This window comes from Schistocerca nitens, chromosome 9 (assembly GCF_023898315.1).
Source record: "Schistocerca nitens isolate TAMUIC-IGC-003100 chromosome 9, iqSchNite1.1, whole genome shotgun sequence".
NCBI lineage: Eukaryota > Metazoa > Arthropoda > Insecta > Orthoptera > Acrididae > Schistocerca > Schistocerca nitens.
In genome coordinates, this window is record NC_064622.1 from 67,544,232 (window position 1) to 67,566,970 (window position 22,739).

A 22,739-nucleotide genomic window follows, 5' to 3' on the forward strand; every position below is an offset into this window, starting at 1 on the left:
ATTTTTCTCCCACAAACTGACCGCTTCCCAACGTAAATGGTCGACCTTCGACCGGGAACTGTTTGCTATTTACGCTGCTATCAAATATTTCCAAGACGATATCGAAGGTCGCCATCTCGTGGTATTTACCGACCACGAGCCATTGGTTTACGCTTTCCGTAACCCAGGTAAGGACTCATTCCCGAGACGTTTTAGGCATATGGACCTTATATGTCAGTTTATGAATGACATACGTTACGTCAGAGGCGCAGACAATGTCGTCACTGATTTTCTGTCTCGGGTGTCGGTTTTATCTTCACAACTGGACCTCAGTGAGCTCCCTAAATTGCAGACAGAGGATACTGAACTCGCAGCATTGAGTTCCGATATCAAAACAGGACTCAAACTAGAGTTACGGACACTTCCTGGGTTTTCATCACCCATCTGGTGCGACATTTCAACAGGACGCATATGCCCGGTGATTCCTGCACCTCTCCGCCGGGACATATTTAATAGTATCCACGACTTGGCACACCCTGGCATTCGCGCCTCCGCACGTCTGGTATCTGAACGTTTTGTTTGGCCCGGGGTGATAAAACAGTGTCGCAGTTGGGCACGAGCATGTGTGGCTTGTCAGCGCGCAAAAGTAGGACGTCATGCACAGCCCCCCATGGGTACGTTCGATGTGGCAAAAAGAAGATTCCAGCACATACACATCGATATCGTCGGGCCCTTACCCCCCTCAGGCCCCTTCCGTTACATACTGTCCGCAATTGACAGGTTTACCCGCTGGGTAGAGGTAATTCCTCTCACTAATATCACAGCCGATGCAGTGGCCCGAGCCCTGCTGTTAATGTGGATCTCGCGCTTCGGCTGCCCAGTCTCTGTCACCACCGACCAGGGCCGCCAGTTCGAGTCTGCCCTCTTCCGACAGCTTTGTGAACTGTGTGGGGTGAAACGATTTAGGACTACAGCATACCACCCCCAGAGCAATGGGCTTGTGGAACGCTGGCACCGAACGCTTAAAGCTTCCCTGATGTGCCACGGAGGTGAGTGGGCCGATGCCTTACCATGGGTAATGTTAGGCGTTCGGGCCGCGTACAAAGAGGACCTTGGCGCATCCCTGGCAGAGGTACTGTATGGAGAACCCCTCACACTCCCAGCAGAGTTAGTCGAGCCTTCACTTCCTCCAGATCAAATCTGCGACTCGACATTCGTCAGGCAGGTCAAGGAGCTAATTGCTAACATCCGTGTGCCGCCTCCTCGACCACACACGCCCCCTCCCGTATTTCTGCATAAGGACTTGGCGTCGTGCACTCATGTCATGGTGCGAGATGACACCATCCGACCGGCACTCAGACCTCCATATACGGGCCCGCACAGAGTCATATCACGGCGTACCAACACGTTCGAAGTGCTCATTAACAGCACGCCTCAAACGGTATCCGTCTGCCGCCTCAAACCTGCATGGACTCTGGGAGAACTGCCCGATACCCCACCCAGTCAGACCCCATCCCCTGCTGCACCCACCTCGCATGAGGCATCTACCGACAGTCCATGGATGAGCGACGCCCATTCCCACACATGTGACGTTCCCCACTCCCAGTCGTGTGACAGTGCTACAGGTGCGTGTGACATTCCTATGCAGAGTGATGCATGTGATGACTTACCCTCCTACAGGCAGCCCCTCGCCTCTCCCCTGTTAGGATTCAGTGATGTATCAGGGACCAGCCCCAGAGCGTGTGATGTCACCGATGACGACTCGTGTGGAGATTCTGTCAACCCGTATCAGGAAGTGGTAGTGAATGTCAACACTGATCTTATTTGCAGCTCTAATGTGTTTTTTGTTATACAGCCGGGTAATGTGTACATCTTCTACGAACAAGCCAGCTTCCCCAGGGACAACTTAACTCACATTCATCTCCTCCAGTCTGTCCCCTTGCCTGTTGGTACTGACCCATCAACGGTCAAAGTCCTACGTACCGCCACAGGCATTCAGATCCGCTATCCTGGCCCCTCACAACCCACCATCCCCTCCCCAGATCCCTCAACTGCTGTACGAGGATTCACCCGGTCAGGCAGGACCATCCGCCCCCCTCGCTGGCTCGAAGACTTCAATTACTAACGTAATGTAATGTAAGGTATGGTTTCTGATTAAACACCCTCTCCCTCCCCCCTGGGTGTTCCCTTTACATGTATGCCCCAATATTTATGTTTGTGCTCCACACTCTAGGGGGGGGGGGGGGGGGGCCCTAATGTGGCGACTATCGACCAAGTCGCGGTTAATATCTTTGTTTTTGGCAAGCTCTTTGCCTAGTCTGTGGTCGCGCGCGAAAGTGTACAGACGTGTACCGAGAATTCAGAATGTAAACAACTGTATATGTGTGCTTACGAGAAATAAAAACAGTGTTTATTACATGTGGTGTAGCGTGCATCATTGGATTCGGCAACCCTACAACGCCATACCCATACAGTAATTTTCTTTTGTCTGGTTTTAGACCATCAATCCAGTTCAGCCAGTATACTGCTGTAAACACATTTAGCATAAAACACATACCCACAGTCTGTGAAGGTCCCTGAATTCTATGTTTATCCACTGTGACATGCTTAAAATTGGCCTTTGGTGTTGTTTGAAATCGTATAAATAATAATGTTATTGTGTGATTCCGTTGGATGGCTTGGTTGCTGAGACAATGCTGACACATGCTACAATTACAAAATCAGCTGCCTCCACTTAGGGTGGACAGTTTTCCTAACAGTTACTGGCAGAGTGGCAGGTGTTGGCCTGACAGCTTTAATTGGTGAAATGTATGTATATACCTTTATCAACAAACAATGGTATGGTGGCAACAGTGTTGGTGGTCATATTGAAAGCCACGTTTTTACTTATGATGGAAGCTACCAATAATAAAATAAATAAATAAATAAAAAAAATTGCAGAAAGTTTTGAAAATTCCTGGCAGGCTAAAACTGTGTGCTGAACCTGGACTCAAGTCTGAGACCTTTGCCTTTTGCAGGCAAGTGCTCTACTGAGTGAGCTATCCAAGCATGACTCATGACCTCCCCTCAAAGCTTCACTTTTGCCAGTACCTCATCTCCTACCATCCAAACTTACACAAGTTCCCTCTATGCCTTGCGACAGTAGCACTCCTGGAAGAAAGAATACTGGGAGTACTTGGCTTAGGCACAGCCTAGGGAAGTGTTTCCAGAATGCAGTGCAATGTATGCTCATATGAATCTTCCTGGCAGATTAAAACTGTGTGCTGCAACTGGACCGGAACCTGGGACAGGTAGAGCACTTGCCAAGGAAAGGCAAAGGACCCATGTTTGAGTCTCATTCTGGCATAAAGTTTTAATCTCCCAGGAAGTTTCAAATCAATGCATACCCTGCTGCAAAGTGAAAATTCATATTGATTACATGAAGTTTGTCTGTTATTAAACCTCTAAGATCACATCAGACATATGAAGCTGTTGACCCGAAACCCTGTATGAAATGATAACCACAAGATAAGAACATTGCTGGAAAAAATTAGTGCACCTGGAAAGATGACATCAATTTTGATCCAATGACAACATATGCCACCTGTGGAATAGTAGATGTATTGATAATGGTTTCAACTTTGTCTGCCAACAGATAATATGGTGGCATAACTACCTGACTGCCATCTGTGTCTACCTTTTAATAGGAAATGCTGATAGCCAGAAGGCTCAGTATAGTGCAAATGTATGAAGAAAGCAGGCATCCATGCCACAGAGTTGCACTTGTGCTTTCTACAGCCAACTGAGCACATCTTAAAGATGTTAAACTGTGGCCTTCCAAATGGTGGTGGGATTGTCATTTTGGAGAATTGTCTCACAAGTTTGATGTGCTGCATTACCTGTGCAATGATTCTGATATCAGTGGATGCATGAACATTCTCACACCCATAGATGAAGTTCTGGACATCCATGCAGCACAGATGACAACAAGAATTGTTGTGTTGTAAGGGCAGCAGTGGCAAATTGTACAGCTATCAAAGCATAGATAAACGGGTTTGTGAGCCCAGATGTCTCAGCACGAACTGTTGCAAACCAGTTATTAGCAGTGGGTCTACAGACACACAGATCTCTAGCTCATCTTTTCATGCTACGAAATTGATGTGCATGGCTTCACTGGTGCTGTCAAAGGATCACTTGGAAGATGGAATGGTGCACTGTGATCTTCAGCAATGAAAGCAGATTCTGCCTGCATGCACATGATGGTTGTTTGTGTGTATGCTGTAGACCTGGTGAGAGCTGTCTCACAGAGTGCAGTCCTCCAAGACACACTGGCTCCACCCTACATCTTATGGACTGGGATGCGATAAGCTATGACACTCTTTCACCTTTGTCTTTCTGGAGGGAGTGCTAACCAAAGCTCAGTACATGCAGAATGTTATTAGAACCATTCTTTTGCCATTCTTGCAACAGGAAGGTGATATGTTGTTCCAGAAGGATAATGCTCACCCACACACTGCCTGTGAAACTCAATGTGCTCTGGAAGACATGCATAAACGTCTCTGGCCAGCACAATCTCTGGACTTGTTTCCAAATAAGCATGTGTGGGATATGATGGAATGAGAAGTGACTCGGGTGACTCATCAACTAACAACTCTTACAGGTCAAGCAGGCATGGTATAACAATCCCAGGAATTCACAATCTGTATGATCGATTGGAGAGGCAGCACCTGCATTGCGGCCCACGGAGGCTACACCATGTTCTAATATGGGTGTTTCAGCATGGTTCAATACTGGGTACCTCAGAACTGCTTGTGTTATTGATATATTAACATAGTAATTTTATGTACTCTGTATTCACTATTGCAACAATAGATCTTCAGTGAATCAGAAATCTCTAAACGAATGTATTAATTTTTTTTCCAGCAGTGTATATTCAAGGGATTTTGCGTTTAAGAAGCTACCAATGGGGGTAACGGCACTTCCAGGATAAAAGATGTACCCTGGCTTCATCTCTTACTAAGAAAGGTCAGAAACTCCAATGAACTTGCATCTCCAGCTCTGATAGTTTTGAAATGAACAACTTTGCCAAAGGTGTTGGTTCAGAGTTTGAACTTCGGTCCCTATAATCTGGAATAGCAGCATCAACATTGGCAGCAGACTTCCCTTGACAGCCTAAAGACTTTGATGTCTCATGATCTGCCTCAGACTGTACAAAGGAATGCCCCTGTTTACAAATCAACTTATGTATGTTCACTGCAGGGAGGATTAGTGGTGTTTGCTAAGAAACTTCCATAAAACAAAAGAGTAATTCTGGATGAAGAAACTTGAAACATCTGAGATTGGGCTTTTAGGGATGTTCAGAGATCCAAACAGTCTTTTGGAGTCACTATTTTAAATGTAATCTTTCGTGTAATGCTCAGTTACTCATGTATGAGGCACTTTGTATTCATCAGCTAGTCTTGAGCCTAAAAAGTCGGTAGGTGGCCATTCAAGTAACTGAAAGCCTGATAAGCCTACATCAAGCACATTGTCATTCCATGCTGATTCAACTCTATGCCATAGTTCACCAACCATAGATACTGGTGAGAGGTGCTGTGCTGGTCTGTTGGTGACTCATCAGTTATGACCAGATGTCTACAGCAGCTGAGAGATTTGGATAATGTGCTGTGGTTCAATGCCCTCTGTATCAAGGCAGATGAGGACAGCACAGGGTGCATGCAGCCTTAAGTTATCTTGTTGGAAGTTAACATGACGTTGAAGGTTAACACGATGGAGACCTTGAAGACAGGGCATAGATACAGGCCTTAACATGTCAGAAATGTGACACCTGCTTTCCAAATTACTGGCTATGTGAGTCAGAGGTAATTTTGTTCAGTACCCAGTGGCACCCAATATCATTCAGCCAGGGCCTGTATGATGATGTGTCCAATTTGGTTATACTCATTTTCCTCTGAGCCTCAATACATGGATACAGCCATCATGATGCTGCATGCAGAACTGGGAATTTTCTGAAAATACAACATTGCACCACTTCTGTGTTCAGTATTGTCTTTTAGCACACCTCTCTCTGCTGCTGCATCAAGGGAAGCCTCAATAATGGTTGGCATGTTGATACTTACCTTGATGCAAACAGGCCCAGTTCCTTATTCAAGCGACTGATGACCTCAGAAGTTAAGTCCCATAGTGCTCAGAGCCATTTGAAGCTTATTCAAGTTAAGTGACTTGGCCATTTGATACTGCACAGCTGAGCAAAAAGCAACTTTTGGGCATTAGTTGTGCAGTGCCACTGAGCTCTTATTGTCATTGAGTATGGTCCTCCCAAACCCATAGAGTCGCTATTCACATCCTGACCAATGTGATCAGCAAGATCACAGACGAATGAACCACAGTCTCGATAAACCACAACTCACTGCTGTTGAAATTTGATAAGTGCTTGTAGATGTTACTGCTCCTGAAATGAGGTGTAATGCAAGACATAAACAAAAAACATCCAGATGTGATTGCTGAATAAACAACCCGCTGTACAATTTTTCCTTATATATAGAATGCAGATGGCATTGTTCCCTCCTACATTGTGCAGTTGTGCTGACATGCTAACCATTTGCACAACTGAGGAAAAGATATTTGGCAGGTAGCATCTGTAGCCTTCGAGACTGTCCACAGATGAGGCTATTGTGTACACATAGGTGACATCAGAGTCTACCTTATATCTATGGAGTGAGCATAGGCCACTGTGCATGTTCTCAATGTCAAACTGGTCTGGTCATGTGATTTTAGTACAACACTTGTTGTCTGCAATTTGCAGTAATAGCAAAACTTGAATATTACACATATTCACCTTGTTTTATATATGTTTCTGCACATTTGAGTTTTAGTAACAGCTATGATGCAGTACTGTCGTCATTACAGATATAAAGAGAAGTATGTGAATGTAGGACCAATTACTTTCCTTAGGTATGTATAACAAATATATAACTGTAAATGTCATATTGAGATGAGGCACTTTTATGTTGAAAAATACTGAGACACAATATTAGGAAGTCTTGTAGAGATAATTCTGCATTTTTATGGCCATGTGTTTATGAGACAAATACTAGATAAATTTGCAAGTGTGTTTGAGTAAACTACCAGTCAGTGTGCACATAATGGTGCTATGTTAATATGCAGACAGAATTTGTTCATGACAGTCTGGTTGATATCCTCCAATTTATGCAGGGTTTCAAAACTTTGAATGTATCTATTCCTGCACAAGACAGTTTCCCATACCGCATCATTGTAACATAATTAAGAAGAACAAATTCAACAATGTGAATCAGTGCAATAAAAAATATAAAAAAATTGTTGGCTGTCAATTCTTATCCTGTTATCAAAAAATTGTAATAAAGTGGACTCTCAGCTATGATGCTGTTGTGAGAAACCACAATGCCATTGCTCTTTACATCTTTAAGTCAACTTCAGTTTCTGGTATCAAATTGCTAAGAGATCTGTAAAACGCTTATACAATGTTTCACAGTACTTCTGACAGTGAGACAGAATTCTCATTCTGCACATCTCAATGCTACTCCATACATATTTATACTCTATAAGTCTAACATAACAGTTGCGACACTGCAATTTATTTTTGTTAGCCACTGTGATAGCAGCACGCTAAGCATCCAGCAAGTTATACTGTTCAGTTCAGCGAAAGTGAACCATAATTGTTTATATAGGTTCATAGAATGGTTTTTACAAATGAGTGTATCGTCCATCACAAAAAATGCAGAAACAGAAAAAAGAAGACACAATATTTGTCTATTTCCTAACGACCCTGGGAAGGTACAAAACAGTATATTACATGACAGTTTATTTACAATTCTCTTATAATCTAATGCTATTTACTCAATATTGTCATTTCCCTTTAAGAACAGGAAATGGCTTGTAAACACCTGAAGATCTGGCCTTTTGCTGAAAGACATCATACATCTACTCAACGAATGAAGTTTTGTTCACTACACTTCCAGTCAAATCAGTGAATTTAGAACATAGGAAACTTGTATGGAATTTTGAACTCACATTATTTAACATGCCAAACAAGCCACAACAACTGTAGCTGAAGGGAAAACCACACAAATGTGAAATTCCCCACACAGAAGAAACCCATTCCACAATTGCTGCTACATCTGAGCCATAAATGGCAAGAGTTGTATGATGGAAAGTTGAGTGACATGTAAGAAAATGTGCATCATTAGACATCACAGAAAACTGTTAAGTTTCAAACAATGTGCATATCATAATAAGAACAGACAGCAGCAACATTAATCTTGCAGGTTGCTCTCTCACCGTTAGGGGTGCTAATGGTGTTTCATCTATCAAGATGGTAACAACTTTCACAGCAGTGGCTGTCGTGACTGTATATGTTAAGAGTGTGGTGACACCATTTGAAACCTTTTATGAAATACACAGAGATCTGCTGACGATCACCACCAGGAGAAAAGATTAGCAACTAACTCTGAACATAAATGAATCTGATGTAATGCTTGTAAATAGATGAAAAGGTTTCATTTCTTGTGGCTACATGATAAGCAATCAGTTGCTGGAACCAGTCACTATTTTAAGTGTCTAGGCACTCCTGTTTGAAGCAATTTAAGGTGAAATGACAACATAAACCTAGCAGTGGGAAATGCAGATTTCAGCCTCAGATTCACTTGGAGAAATCCTGAGGAAGTGTAATTCCGGTACAAAATAGGTCGGTTACAATACCCTCTCGCGATCAATTCCCAAGTGTTGTTCATCAGTCTGGGACCCTTACCAAGTTTGAATTAATGGAAGAAATTCCATGAAGATATGCTCGGTTCAACCCCATGTTTCTGTTTAGTCAGCACTAGGATGTCATGGGAGTGCTTAACAAACTGCAGATGGAGATGCTAAAAGAAATACTATGCCTTCTCAGAGATCTTTCCTCAAAAACTTCATATTGAACATGTATCAAAATGAATCAAACAATATACCTCTTTACCAAGAAATAACTGTCTCCATGATAACAATCCTCTTCCATAACTGAGTGGCCAGTGTGGCTGAGTGCCATGCATAGGACCCAAGGTCAGTTCCTGGAACTGCAAGGGATTTTCCCTTGGTGGGAGGACTAGAATGGGATCCGCTCATTCTCGTGATGCCAGCTGAGGAGCTACTTGGATGAGAAGTAGTGGCTGCAAGGTTTGGGAAGCCAACAACAGCCAGGAGAGTTGTGTGCTAACCTCATGCCTCTCTGCACAACATCCACACGAGGCCTGATACAGGATGACGAGGTCAGTTAGCATTGCATGTTCCTCTCAACCTGATTGCCGAACTACTGTGATCACAATGCTAAATGTAGAGAAATTTGAGTCCATGTGGAGGGTTATTGACTATTTCTTCCCATGCAACATGAACATGAAACCTGGAACACGTCACTGCTACATGATATAAACTACAATGCAGGCTTTTACGGCTGGTCTAGTGTCCTTGGTGGCTTTTGTTTGTGGGCATGGTCCAAAGCATATTTCTGCGGCTGATGTTTCATCTCCTAATGCTGTAGTCATCATCAGAGGTTATAAAGACTCAGATAGGAGTTTCAAACTTAAACAAGCTCAGTAAGCAAGATTGTTTATACATAACCATGCAATAGGTGGATCACCAGACTGCTGGCTGAGATCACAGTTATGCTGACGTGTTATGGAGGCTATAGTGAGGAAGAGTTGGTTCTGTTTGCCTTATTTAGCACTAAGGCACACAACAAGAACAACTGTCATCAGTGAAACATCAGCAGTAGATCATGCATGGGGACCACCAAATTAATTTCTATGACACTATGATTATCAGTATTTGATCATTACTATGCTAGGATGCACAGAGAGGGCACAGAAATACAAAAGCAATCCCCAACACTTTGAAGACAAAGCCCGAAAATAGCTCAGGCCACAATTCTGAGTTAAAAAGACCACACCCGCGTATAGCTCGGGCTGTGATTTTCTCAATGTGCAACCCATCTGTCATTTGAATTCTGGACTCATTTAATATGAGAACAATGTATGGCCCTCTCACTGTCTCTTCCTTACACGTACCATGTTCTTTTGTCAATTTATAGATTTATTTCAAAAGTACTGTTATCAAACACAACAGCTGCTGTCACGAATGGCTGAGCCAGTATATGATCACACTGATGTAATTTCATAAATGCGCTCACAGTTTGCTGTCATTCTGTTACAAATATGTCATGTTTGTTGAGTGAGCAAGAGATTTCGGAAGCTCAAGTGGAATAAATTGCTCAATAACTCACCTTGTACTTTTTTTGGAAGGCTAGTTATACTTTGTCATCATTGATTTAAAATTTGTTACCTGAAAAATAAATCTTTAAGCTTGGTCTTTTTTAATCTGTATTACTCCTGAAAATATTTTAATTTCATATGTGTCAGTATTGCTTTAAATAATGTCATAAATGTCCAGTTTTCTAGGCTCTACATGCCTTCTAAGTGGGTTGTCTCCAAAGTGTTAAATAAAACAGAACAACAACTGAAATTAGACATCTTAGGCAGCATCCTGATGATGTCATGAAATGACCACTGCAGTTCAGCTTGCTTAGTTTGCTTATGTTTGAAACTGATCCCAGATTCTGTATAACCCCCTATGAGGTCTCCCACAGTAACTGATAGAAACCTTGGGCACAGATACATGCCTTGGACCATGGCCTAGTGCCCATAAAGGAAAATTCATCAAGGATGCTATGTATCCTACCCCAACATTGTATGGTGGATGGTGTAGTGCAAAAGTAGGTGTTGAAGTCATATATTCATGTGCAAGTATGTGTTTGCAGCTAAAAATTTGTGTGTTTCCATCTATCGTCTAGATGATAGAAGGACAAATGATGAGAAACTGACCACTGACGGCATTGTTGAGGTCGGTCATCTCTGCAACTGCTTCATATGTGATGCCACCGTGCTTGGTGGCCACCTCCTTCACCTGCTGGCGGATGCGTTGTTGCAGCTCCTGGTTCAGAGCCAGCTCGTACAGTGTGAACAACATGGTTGAGGCAGAGGTCTCGAAGCCAGCCATTAGGAAAGTCAGCACCTGTGCCACCACATCTTTCTGGTCAAATCCTGGCCACAAAAAGAAACATGAGTTAAAAATATTGGATTTGATTAAGTGTAGTTGTGACCCATCACAATGGCCAATAATTGTCTATCTTGAACATCACAGACACAGATGACATACTGAGAGAGTAGGTGAAATGGTAGAACACTGAAATCATGTCTGGATGGATGGCAGTTAAAGTTCTTGTCCGGTTACACATATTAATTTTTTTCTGTGTTTCCCACAAACTAAACAAGGAAAATGCTAGGGTGGTTTCTTTGAAAGGTCAGCTGCTTTTCTTCCCCATCATACTGCAAACTGAGTTTGTGCACTATCTCTGATGACCTCACAGTTGACTGGAGGTTGAACCCTAACCTTCCTTATGTGCAAATTTTATACAACATTTACAATAAAACCTAGAAACTCATCATAATACATTCTAAGAGAAAACAAAACAATGCACCATGAAGGAATTATCCAAAGGGACAGAAATGTGTAGATGTGACATAGATGTACTGACAAGCAAATCATTTCAATTTTAGAAAAACTGAATGATTTATTCAATAGAAAGAGCTCCACAAATTGAACAAGCCAATAATATGTTTGTCTACATCTTGTCCTTATGCAACTAGTTATTTGGCTTGGCACCAAATATTGTGCCAAATTCTATCCAGTTGGTGCATTAACTCATCGAAATGCCAAGCTGATTGGAGGGCTGTCCCCACAATGCTTCAAACATTCTCAATTGGGTAGAAATCTGGTGACCTTGCTGGCCAAGGTAGGATTTGGCAAGCATGAAGACAAGCAGTAGAAACTCTTGCCATCTGTGTTTGGGCATTATCTTACTGAAATGTAAGTTCAGGATGGCTTGCCGAGAGGTGCAACAAAATGAGGCTTGAATATTGTTGACATACCACTGTGCTATAAGTGTGCCGTGTATGACAAAGGCTTCCTGCTACAAAATGAAATGGCACCCCTGACCATTGCTCCTCTTTGTAAGACTGTATGGCAGGTGACAGGTAGGTTGGTGTCCTGCTGCATTTGCAGATCTCCAGACACACCTTTGCTGGTCATCGAAACAAGACTCATCAATGAAGACAATTCTACTACAGTCAATAGGATTCTAGGCCCTGATGACCAGTAAAGACACGTCTAGAGACACCCGAGGCAACAGGGGATACCAAACTGTCACTCACCATACCACCCAACTACTAGGAGTGATGGTCTGGGTTGTCATTTCATTTCATTACATCTGTGGCACTCTTACAGCCCAGCCATACATTGATGATATTCTATTGTTGTTCTTCATGGCAAACCATCTTGGGCTTACATTTCAGCAACATAATGCTTGCCTGCACACAGAAAGAGTATCTACTGCTTGTCTTCATGCTTACAAAACTCTGCCTTGGCCAGAATGTCACTGGATCTCTCCTCAATCGAGAATGTCTGAAGAATTATAGGCTGGGATCTCCAATCAGCTTGGGATTTTGACAGTCGGATCCACCAATCGGATAAAATTTGGCATGATATCCCTCAGCAGACATTCAGCAACTCTGTGAATCAATGCTGAGTCAAATAACTGTTTGCATATGTGCCAGAGGTGGACCAACACATTATTGACTTGCTCAATATGCGAAGCTCTTGCTCTTTGAATAAATCATCCAGTTTTTCTGAAATTATACCCATTTGTTTGTTTGTACATGTATGTCACATCTACCTGTTCCAGTATAATTCAGATAATTCCTTCGTGGTGTGTTTTTTTTGTCTTAAAGCTAGGGAACTAATGGCCAAAATGAATATTTTGTTTTACATCTACATAAACATCAAAATGTGTACCTGCATTTAAAGGCACATAAAATTTTGCCACTGTCTCACAAATGGGGAGCTACAAATTATTTTATCTTCTGAATTTCTTCTGGATTCATGCAACAACTACTACTAGTAATGCCATGTAACTTGTAATGTTACAAAGGGACGTCAAATGCAATGAGCGCATAAGGCCATCTGTAAGGAAGGTTAATGATCAACTTCAGTTTATGGACAATTCTAGGAAAGTGTAGCTCATCTATAAACGAGACCAAGTAAAACTCATTCTCGAATATTGCTCAAATCTTTAGAATTCACACCGTTGTTGTTGTTGTTGTTGTGGTCTTCAATCCTGAGACTGGTTTGATGCAGCTCTCCATGCTACTCTATCCTGTGCAAGCTCCTTCATCTCCCAGTACTACTGCAGCCTACATCCTTCTGAATCTGCTTAGTGTATCCATCTCTTGGTCTCCCTCTACGATTTTTACCCTCCACGCTGCCCTCCAATGCTAAATTTGTGATCCCCTGATGCCTCAGAACATGTCCTACCAACCGATCCCTTCTTCTAGTCAAGTTGTGCCACAAACTTCTCTTCTCCCCAATCCTATTCAATACCTCCTCATTAGTTACACGATCTATCCACCTAATCTTCAACATTCTTCTGTAGCACCACATTTCGAAAGTTTCTATTCTCTTCTTGTCTAAACTATTTATCATCCATGTTTCACTTCCATACATGGCTACACTCCATACAAATACTTTCAGAAACGACTTCCTGACACTTAAATTAATACTCGATGTTAACAAATTTCTCTTCTTCAGAAATGCTTTCCTTGCCATTGCCAGTCTACATTTTATATCCTCTCTACTTCAACCATCATCAGTTATTTTGCTCACCAAATAGCAAAACTCCTTTACTACTTTAAGTGTCTCATTTCCTAATCTAATTCCCTCAGCATCAGCCGACTTAATTCGACTACATTCCATTATCCTTGTTTCGCTTTTGTTGATGTTCATCTTATACGCTCCTTTCAAGACACTGTCCATTCCGTTCAACTGCTCTTCCAAGTCCTTTGCTGTTTCTGACAAAATTACAATGTCATCGGCGAACCTCAAAGTTTTTATTTCTTCTCCATGGATTTTAATACCTACTCCGAACTTTTCTTTTGTTTCCTTTACTGCTAGCTCAATATACAGATTGAATAACATCAGGGAGAGGCTACAACCCTGTCTCACTCCCTTCCCAACCACTGCTTCCCTTTCATGCCCCTTGGCTCTTATAACTGCCATATGCTTTCTGTACAAATTGTACAGATTTTATTTTATTTTATTTTTTATTTTTATCGTATTTTACCTCTGCCACCTTTACAATTTGAAAGAGAGTATTCCAGTCAACATTGTCAAAAATTCACACCAGGCCAGGTTAAAGGAAGGTATCAAAACGTTTCAGAGATATGCTGCTAGATTTGTTGCCAGCAGATTTGATCTACATATGAATATTCTGGAAATGTTCTGTGAACTCAGATGGGAATCCTAGGACGTGAGAAAATGTTCTTTTCACAATTTTTACTATTGAGGAGATGTAGAGCACCAGCATTAGGAACATACTGAAAAACACCCTTACTGACATCAACAATCATCATGCATAAGGATGGCAATGACAAAATGAGAGATAGGCCTTGTATGGAAATGTATAAACAGTCCTTTGGCCCTCACTCCATTTGTGAGTGTGACAGGAGAAAGAATGACAGCAGTGGTACAAGGTAATCTCTACCATGCAACGTATGGTTGCTTTCAGAGTATGTATGTAGATGTAGATGTAGACCATTTGAATTTGGCGGTTGAAGACAGCTCACTGCAACAAACGATCTATCAAATGCTAAAATGAATAAGTTGCTTCCTGAATGCAGATATGTAAGAAAGTGAAACATAGACCTTATTAAAGGTTGGCATGTTATTCGGATATCCACCAAGACACTTGCACATAGCTTAAGTCACATCGACTGTCGAGATATTAGGCATATTAACTACGAGGGCTATTCAGAAAATAAGGTCCGATAGGTCAAGAAAAGGAAACAACAGTGAAAATATAATGAAATTTTGCACAGATGTGTTGGACAGTGTCTCTAGTATGCCCGTCAATTGCATTGAGTTGCTTGTTTCAGTTCTGAGCACGATAGTGTCTCCCACCAAGTATGGGTGTCTGTTGAGAGGTTCCGCCTGATATGCAACCCCATGTAACATACCTATCATGCACTTTCTTCGTATGATAATTCTTGGTTGCACACTCCAGGGGCAATAAGGATGCCCCTGCAGCATTTTTGATGGATAGGTTTGATCATCCAACATACAGCACAGACATGGCTCCCTCTGATGTTCACCTCTGCTCACATGAACCGCTGGATATGAAGACAACATTCTGGCACAGACAACGAACTGCAGACCAGCATAAAGAAGAGGCAGAAAGCACAGGTGGCTGCCTTCTGTGACAAGCGTACTAGAAAGCTGGTACAATGCTATGACAGATGTCTAAGTCAGAGCAGTGACTATATAGAAAAGTAGCTGACAGGTTGCAAATAAAACATTTTTGATTCTCACTGTGATTTCCATTTCATGATCGATTGGACTTTACTTTCTGTATAGCTCTCATTCATACATAGGAAGTTAGGACAGTAAAGAAAGAGAGTGAGGTGGCATCACATTTGTGTCTGGAGTGTGCACACGGAGGGGGCGGGGAGGGGAGAGAGAGAGAGAGAGAGAGAGAGAGAGAGAGAAATCTGAAATAGTTTTAGATGGACCTAATTTTTTCTTGTGTTCTTCAGAGGGGAAAAACTGTTACTAAAAAAAGGAAATGAAAGTTTCTAAGAATACATTATCTGATCAAAAGTAACCAGACACCCCCATGTAATGTGGAATTGGCCAGTAGCTGTCATGAGAGGCAATTACAAAGGGAGGTGGGGAGTATTATGTTGTCAGTAGAGAAACAATAACAGCAGAAAGGGTAGGTCAGAAGAGTTCAGACTTTGAACATGGTCTAGTCATTGCATATTGCATGAGTCCATCAGGGACATTTCAACCCTTCTAAATCTCGCTGCCTATTGGTGATGTGATTATGAAGTGGAACAACCACAGCTAAACCAAGACCAGGTAAATAATATGTACATCTGGAAAGGGACTGTCAAGCATTGCAGAGGATGGTTGTACAAAACTGCATCAAATTAGTGGAAGAAATCACTCATGACATCCAAAGTGCTGCCACCAGTCCAGCTAGCACAATGACTGTGTGTAGGTACTTAAAAAGATGAGGTACAATGGTTAGACAGCTCCTCATAACCCACACATTTCTGTAGTCAATGCTATGTGATGCTTGCATTTGAGTAAAAAGCAATGCCATTGGACAGTCAGTGACTGGAAATCAGTGATTTGGGGTAATATGGCACTATACACTGTGGCAATCTGATGTAACAGTTTGGGTTTGGCGAAAGCCTAAAGAACTTCCTAAGAAATTTTGGTCTTATGTCAAAGTGGTAGGTGGATCAAAACAAAATGTCCAGACACTCTGTGACCAAAATGGAACTGAAACAGAGGATGACAGACTAAAGGCTGAAATACTAAATGTCTTTTTCCAAAGCTGTTTCACAGAGGATGACTGCACTGTAGTTCCTTCTCTAGATTGTCTCACAGATGACAAAATGGTAGATATCGAAATAGATAACAGAGGGATAGAAAAACAATTAAAATTGCTCAAAAGAGGAAAGGCCGCTGGACCTGATGGGATACCAGTTCGATTTTACACAGAGTACGTGAAGGAACTTGCCCCCCCCCCCCCCCCCCCCCTTCTTGCAGCGGTGTACTGTAGATCTCTAGAAGAGCGTAGCATTCCAAAGGATTGGAAAAGGGATGTCAAACAGATGTGCAGAACTATAGAACTATATCTCTAACATCGATCAGTTGTAGAATTTTGGAACACGTATTATGTTAGAGTATAATGACTTTTCTGGAGACTAGAAATCTACTCTGCAGCAATCAGCAAGGGTTTCGAAAAAGACGACCGTGCGAAACCCAGTTCGTGCTATTCGTCCATGAGACTCAGAGGGCCTTAGACACGGGTTCCCAAGTAGATGCCGTGTTTCTTGACTTCCGCAAGGCATTTGATACAGTTCCCCACAGCCGTTTAATGAACAAAGTAAGAGCATATGGACTATCAGACCAATTGTGTGATTGGATTGAAGAGTTCCTAGATAACAGAACACAGCATGACATTCTCAATGGAGAGAAGTCTTCCGAAGTAAGAGTGATTTCAGGTGTGCCGCAGGGGAGTGTCGTAGGACTGTTGCTATTCACAATGTACATAAATGACCTAGTGGATAACATCGGAAGTTCACTGAAGCTTTTTGCGGATGATGATGTAGTATACTGAGAGGTTGTAACAATCGGAAATTGTACTGAAATGCAGGAGGATCTGCAACGAATTGACGCATGGTGCAGGGAATGGCAATTGAATCTCAATGGAGACAAGTGTAATGTGCTGCGAATACATAGAAAGAAAGATCCCACATCATTTAGCTACAATACAGCAGGTCAGCAACTAGAAGCAGTTAATTCTTTAAATTATCTGGGAGTAGGCATTAGGAGTGATTTAAAATGGGATGACCATATAAAATTAATCGTTGTTAAAGCAGATGCCAGACTGATTCATTGGAAGAATCCTAAGGAACTGCAATCCAAATACAAAGGAAGTAGGTTACAGTACACTTGTTCATCCACTGCTTGAATACTGCTCACCAGTGTGGGATCCGTACCAGATAGGGTTGACAGAAGAGATTGAGAAGATCCAACAGAGGGCAGTGCACTTCGTTACAGGATCATTTAGTAATCTCAAAAGCGTTATGGAGATGATAGATAAACTCCAGTGGAAGACTCTGCAAGAGAGATGCTCAGTAGCTCGGTACGGGCTTTTGTTGAAGTTTCAAGAAGATACCTTCACTGAGGAGTCAAGCAGTATATTGCTTCCTCCTACGTATATCTCGTGAAGAGACAATGAGGATAAAATCAGAGAGATTACAGCCCACACAGAGGCGTACCGGCAATCTTTCTTTCGACAAACAATACGAGACTGAAATAGAAGGGAGAACTGATAGAAGTACTCAAAGTACCCTCCGCCACACACCGTCAGGTGGCTTGTGGAGTATGGATGTAGATGTAGAACTTTACATGCTATCATGTGTAGTGCCAGCACTGAAGTACAGAGGTGGTGGCGTTATGGTCTGGAGGTGTTTTTCATCATTGTGCTGTAGTCCCCTCCTTGTCCAACAGAAAATGCCAACTACTTAAGGACATGAACACATTTTACAGCATTGAGTACTGTGTACAGTAGAGGAACAGTTTGGAAACGATGATTGTATGAGCATAACAAGCCCTGTAGTAAAGCAGCATGTCTGAGGCAATGGTTTGTTGACAATAATATTCCTGAAGTTGACTGGTCTGCCCAGAGTCTTGACCTGAACCCAATGAAAACATTTGGGATAAGTTAGAAACATCAACTTTGTTCCAGACCCCAGTGTTCAATACCACTTATTGCCCTTGTTTCAACTCTCTGTCATTCCTCCACAAACATTCAGTCACCTCACTGAAAGTGTACTGAGCAGAGTTCAAGCAGTTACAAAGGCAAAAGCTGGACACGCACCATATTAATGTGCTTCTAATAGCTGTCCAGATACTTTTGCACAGATAGTATAATTGGAGCGGTGGAACAAAGAACCTTTGCTGACCAATCAGTGGTAAACATATACCCTTGGTAAATTTTGCAGATTGCCAGGGAACAGAAGACATTTAGAGGCAGTCCTCCTGTGGGGGACTTACTGCCACATCTGATATGAGTCACTTTTATGTCTCCTAGAGACTGCCTCGTGAGGAGTATAAAGTGATGACGATGAGTGAATCATTGCTGTTAGACGTGTGGTTCCGCCCAGATGGATAGCAACCATACATGCAACCCGTGCTTCCTGCCATCATGCACTCAGTTAGAAAGCAACAAGATGCTTTACCATCAACACACACCACTTGGTAATAAATGCACTAAAATATCTGAGTAAATGTCAACCTGCCCACACTCTATTCATCTCACTGTAAAAGTAACACTCAGGATGGAGACACAGATTACCATAAATTCAAGAGAAATACTGCTTTTTTAAAGTTTAGTTTGTTGATGAAAGATATTGCTATGTTCAGATGCTTCACAATAAAATATAAAGTCATTTTTAAAGGGTAACGACCATCACAATCCAAAAACAATTATTCATGTGGGTGTACAAGCAGTTGTTGAGGTACCTAAATTACGATCTTGCTGCTAGCTCACCTAAGCCTGTTTTTCAATTGATTGCAAACATCATACTAAGTAAAATTATTTTAATAACCATACCTAATTACAACTTGACACATAAAGGATTTTAATTTAATTACTGTAAATAAGCTCTTCGAGTTTGAAAGCAAAATAAATCTATCACCACAAATGATTTGCCTATAGTGCTGTTAATGAAGGTTGCCACATTAAGTAACTTCCCAGTGTGGAGCTGAAAAACTGTTCAAAGGTGTATAAGGTATTTATAAATTAATTATACAAAAGTAACCTTTAATTGTGGAAAGAGTAAATAACTTATAGAAATGTTTGATACAGTGCTGACTGTATATCTACAAGTTTTATTCCTGCCTAACACCATTAGTTCCCGAATTTCCCACTAGATAGCATGCACAAATGAGTTACTGCACATCATCATAGGGTCATATAATGGTCAGAGCATGCACAGTGTTGTTTATGTTTCACGAATCCAAGTACGCTACTACAGTCGAGACACAATTCAGGACTAAATATCGCAAGTCACTGCCTCAAAGGCAAATGGTTAGTAATTGGTGCAATCATTTCACCAAAATTGTCTGCACATCACATAGGATGCTGGGTCAGGGTCGGCCAGCAGTCTTGGATGATGCTATTAAAAAAGTTCTACAGTGTTACAAGAGGTGGCCACACCGAATATTGGTAAATAAAACTTGAAGATATACTTAAGTCAGTGCTCTACCATACATTTCTTTAAGTTATGTACATTTTCCACAATTAAAGATTACTTTTGTATAACTAATTTATAAACACCTCGGGTATCAGCAAAATGCTATGTCATCCGACCATCGCAAATGACAAAGTCAGTGCATAAGTAGTTATCCAAGGCACTAAATGTGAATTGCAACTTACTTCTACATAATAGGAGTAGTGGCAGAGTGTAGAATGTAACTACAGTACGTACTAAAGTCCTGGCCAGTCTCATCTCGCAGGCGCTTTGACTCATCCGTCTGTCCGTCACGGACACGCATCAGCATGTCGATGGAGTCCTCTCGCACTATGCCATTTTTCTTGCGGTAAGCCATTGTCTGTAAACAACGAAAGCCATCGTAGAGCAGACTCTAACTTTTAGGAGTTCATAACTGGAGAGTGGTTTCCTCAAGAAGAAGTTTATGGAATGTAGTTGCACAATAAACACACTGAGAAAATTTTTAAAGCACTTCAGTAAAACAAGCACACATGTGACAGCATGTGTACCTAATACATTCCAAAACACTGCACACAAAAATGGGATTATCTGGTGCTCATACCTTAGGTTTTATTGGTGATAAAAGCATTTTGGATAGCCCTTGGGCTAGGCACCATTTGTATACCCACTATCCTACAATACAGGGTCAAAGAATGAATATCATGTACTTCCTCCTTCTTAGGCAAATGGAGCAAATTGGCTGGTTCTTTTTGCATTTAATTTAGTCTACGGTGGGCTTGATGGGACTTATGGAGGCATTAGTTCATGGGCAGTTACCTGGAAAACTCAACAAAAAGGTTTTTTACTATATTGTCACCGTCACCAGCAGACCAAAACCCAGCTGAGCATTCAAAAACGGCTATGCATACAAAATGGCTGAAATTTTTACAATTTATTTCTCAGATCCCCATCCTTGACCAGTTTTGAAAACTTTCTTGATATCTTTATCCATTTCCGAGATAGAGAGGTTGAAAGTTATCCTATTTGTACACATAAAATAGGCATGTGAAATCTGGTATGGGACGAAAACACAGTTTATAAAGTGATGTTTCTTGGAGAAACACGCTGAAAAGTATCTCCATTATCATCACAGAACTCCGTGTTGTAGTACTGAAGTGCACAAATTTTTTTGCAGATGAAATTCGGTCTGAGGTGTAAAATTTACTTTGCATTATTTAAGTTTCACGTAAGTAAACTACCTAAATTTTACTGACCAATACATTTCTTTTCATATGAGTTACATGCCCTGCTCCAGTAGGGAAAAGTAGGGAATGAGCAGAAAAATGCTCCTATCAGAGCACAAAAAATGCAAATATGTTCCTTTTTATTTAAGAGAATTACTGGAAAGTGAGGTACCAGGTGCCTCATTCTATCTTCCTCAGCACCTTTAAAAATTTTCCCAATAATTTTGGCATGCAAACATATTTGCACCACTTTTTTTCTGAGGTGGGAATATGTGGGTAGAGGCAAAGAGATGGGAAAATAATAAATACTGAGAGATAGTAGGCAGTGATTGTGTTGTAAAGAGAGTGAAGGAAACAGTGCAGTGTGAAAGAAACGCAGGGACACAGTGGCAGTGGAACGTGGTTGGCAGTGAAAGAACAGTGCTGGGAAAAGAGTGAAGGAGACATTACCGGAGGAGGGGGGGGGGGGGGGAGGATTAAAGAGAAAGTGAAATGGATGGGAGGGAGCCAATGATAATGAGAGAGTATATGACAATGACAACAAGGAAGGGAGAGATAGTGACAGTGAGAACAGACGGCAGCAACAGGAAGGAAAGAATGAGATATTAGGAGTGAGAGAGAGCAAGAGGGAGACAGTGACAGTGAGAGGTGACAGTTGTAGTAGGACAAAATGAAGGGGACTATGGCTGTGACACAGGAGACAATGATAGAGATTATGAGAGTGAGTTGAGCTGAATTAGTGAGTGAGTGAGTGAGTGAGTGAGTGAGTGAGAAAGGGCAGCTGGGAGTGGATAGGTATGAGCGACTTACAGAGTGAATTGATGGGTGTGAGTGAGCCACAGTTAGAGGAACTTGTGAGAGTGAGGTGAGTAGCATGTCAAAAAGAGTGTGAATATGTTTGAATGCCAAAATTTTTGGGAAAATTTTTAAACATGCTGAGGAAGGAAGAATGAGGCAGCTGGTACCCAATTTTTCTGTCTGAGTCTTATAAATAAACAGGAACATAGTCAATATTTGTTTTGTTCTAAGAGGACCATTTTTCCTCTGGAACCCAGTGCTTGAGATTTGTGCATAACATATCGGAAAAAAACTTTAGGTGCTGCGCACTTGAAAACTAGAGCTTTTTTTTAGGTGGTCATACCTCTTCAGTAGTCTTATAAAGGAATTCCTCGAACTCCTTCCTGACGACGCTGATGTTGAGCTTCTCGAACAGCTTGGGTGCCAGGAAGCTCATGGCCTGAGCCAGCTGCCCCACCAAATCGTCGCGCATGACCCTTTTCAGGCTCTCCCGTATGGGGGCCTTAGGGTCCTGCAGGGCGCCACCCTTCGTGCCCACAAATGCCGAACACACCGCGTCGGTCGTGTAGCACGCCATCAGCTCCTGCACTTCCACGTTGCTATCTGCAACAGCAAGTTTTAATCTTCAGTCCAAACACTGGTCTGATGCAGTTCTACACACCACCATCATCTCTGCATAACTACTGCAACCGACAACCATTTGAACCTGCTTACTGTATTTAAACTTTGGTCCCCCTACACAAAACACACCCCTCACTCCACAATTTCCCTTCATTGCTCAAATAACTGCGTTTTTATGCAGCAGGATGGTCACCTGATTCCTTGT

At 41.9% G+C, this 22,739-nt stretch overlaps 1 protein-coding gene across 1 annotated transcript in view; it reads right to left on the reverse strand.

Annotated features, from left to right (window-relative positions):
• The window catches only part of LOC126203024 (cytochrome P450 6k1-like), a 124,027-nt gene that overhangs the window by 15,450 nt on the left and 85,838 nt on the right, over window positions 1-22,739 (reverse strand). Inside the window, exons 4-6 of the mRNA XM_049937263.1 lie at window positions 22,257-22,516; window positions 20,148-20,271; window positions 10,851-11,069 (exon numbers count right to left, since the gene is read on the reverse strand). Coding sequence (XP_049793220.1) covers window positions 10,851-11,069; window positions 20,148-20,271; window positions 22,257-22,516 — 603 coding nt within the window. The remainder of the gene's footprint in view (window positions 1-10,850; window positions 11,070-20,147; window positions 20,272-22,256; window positions 22,517-22,739) is intronic.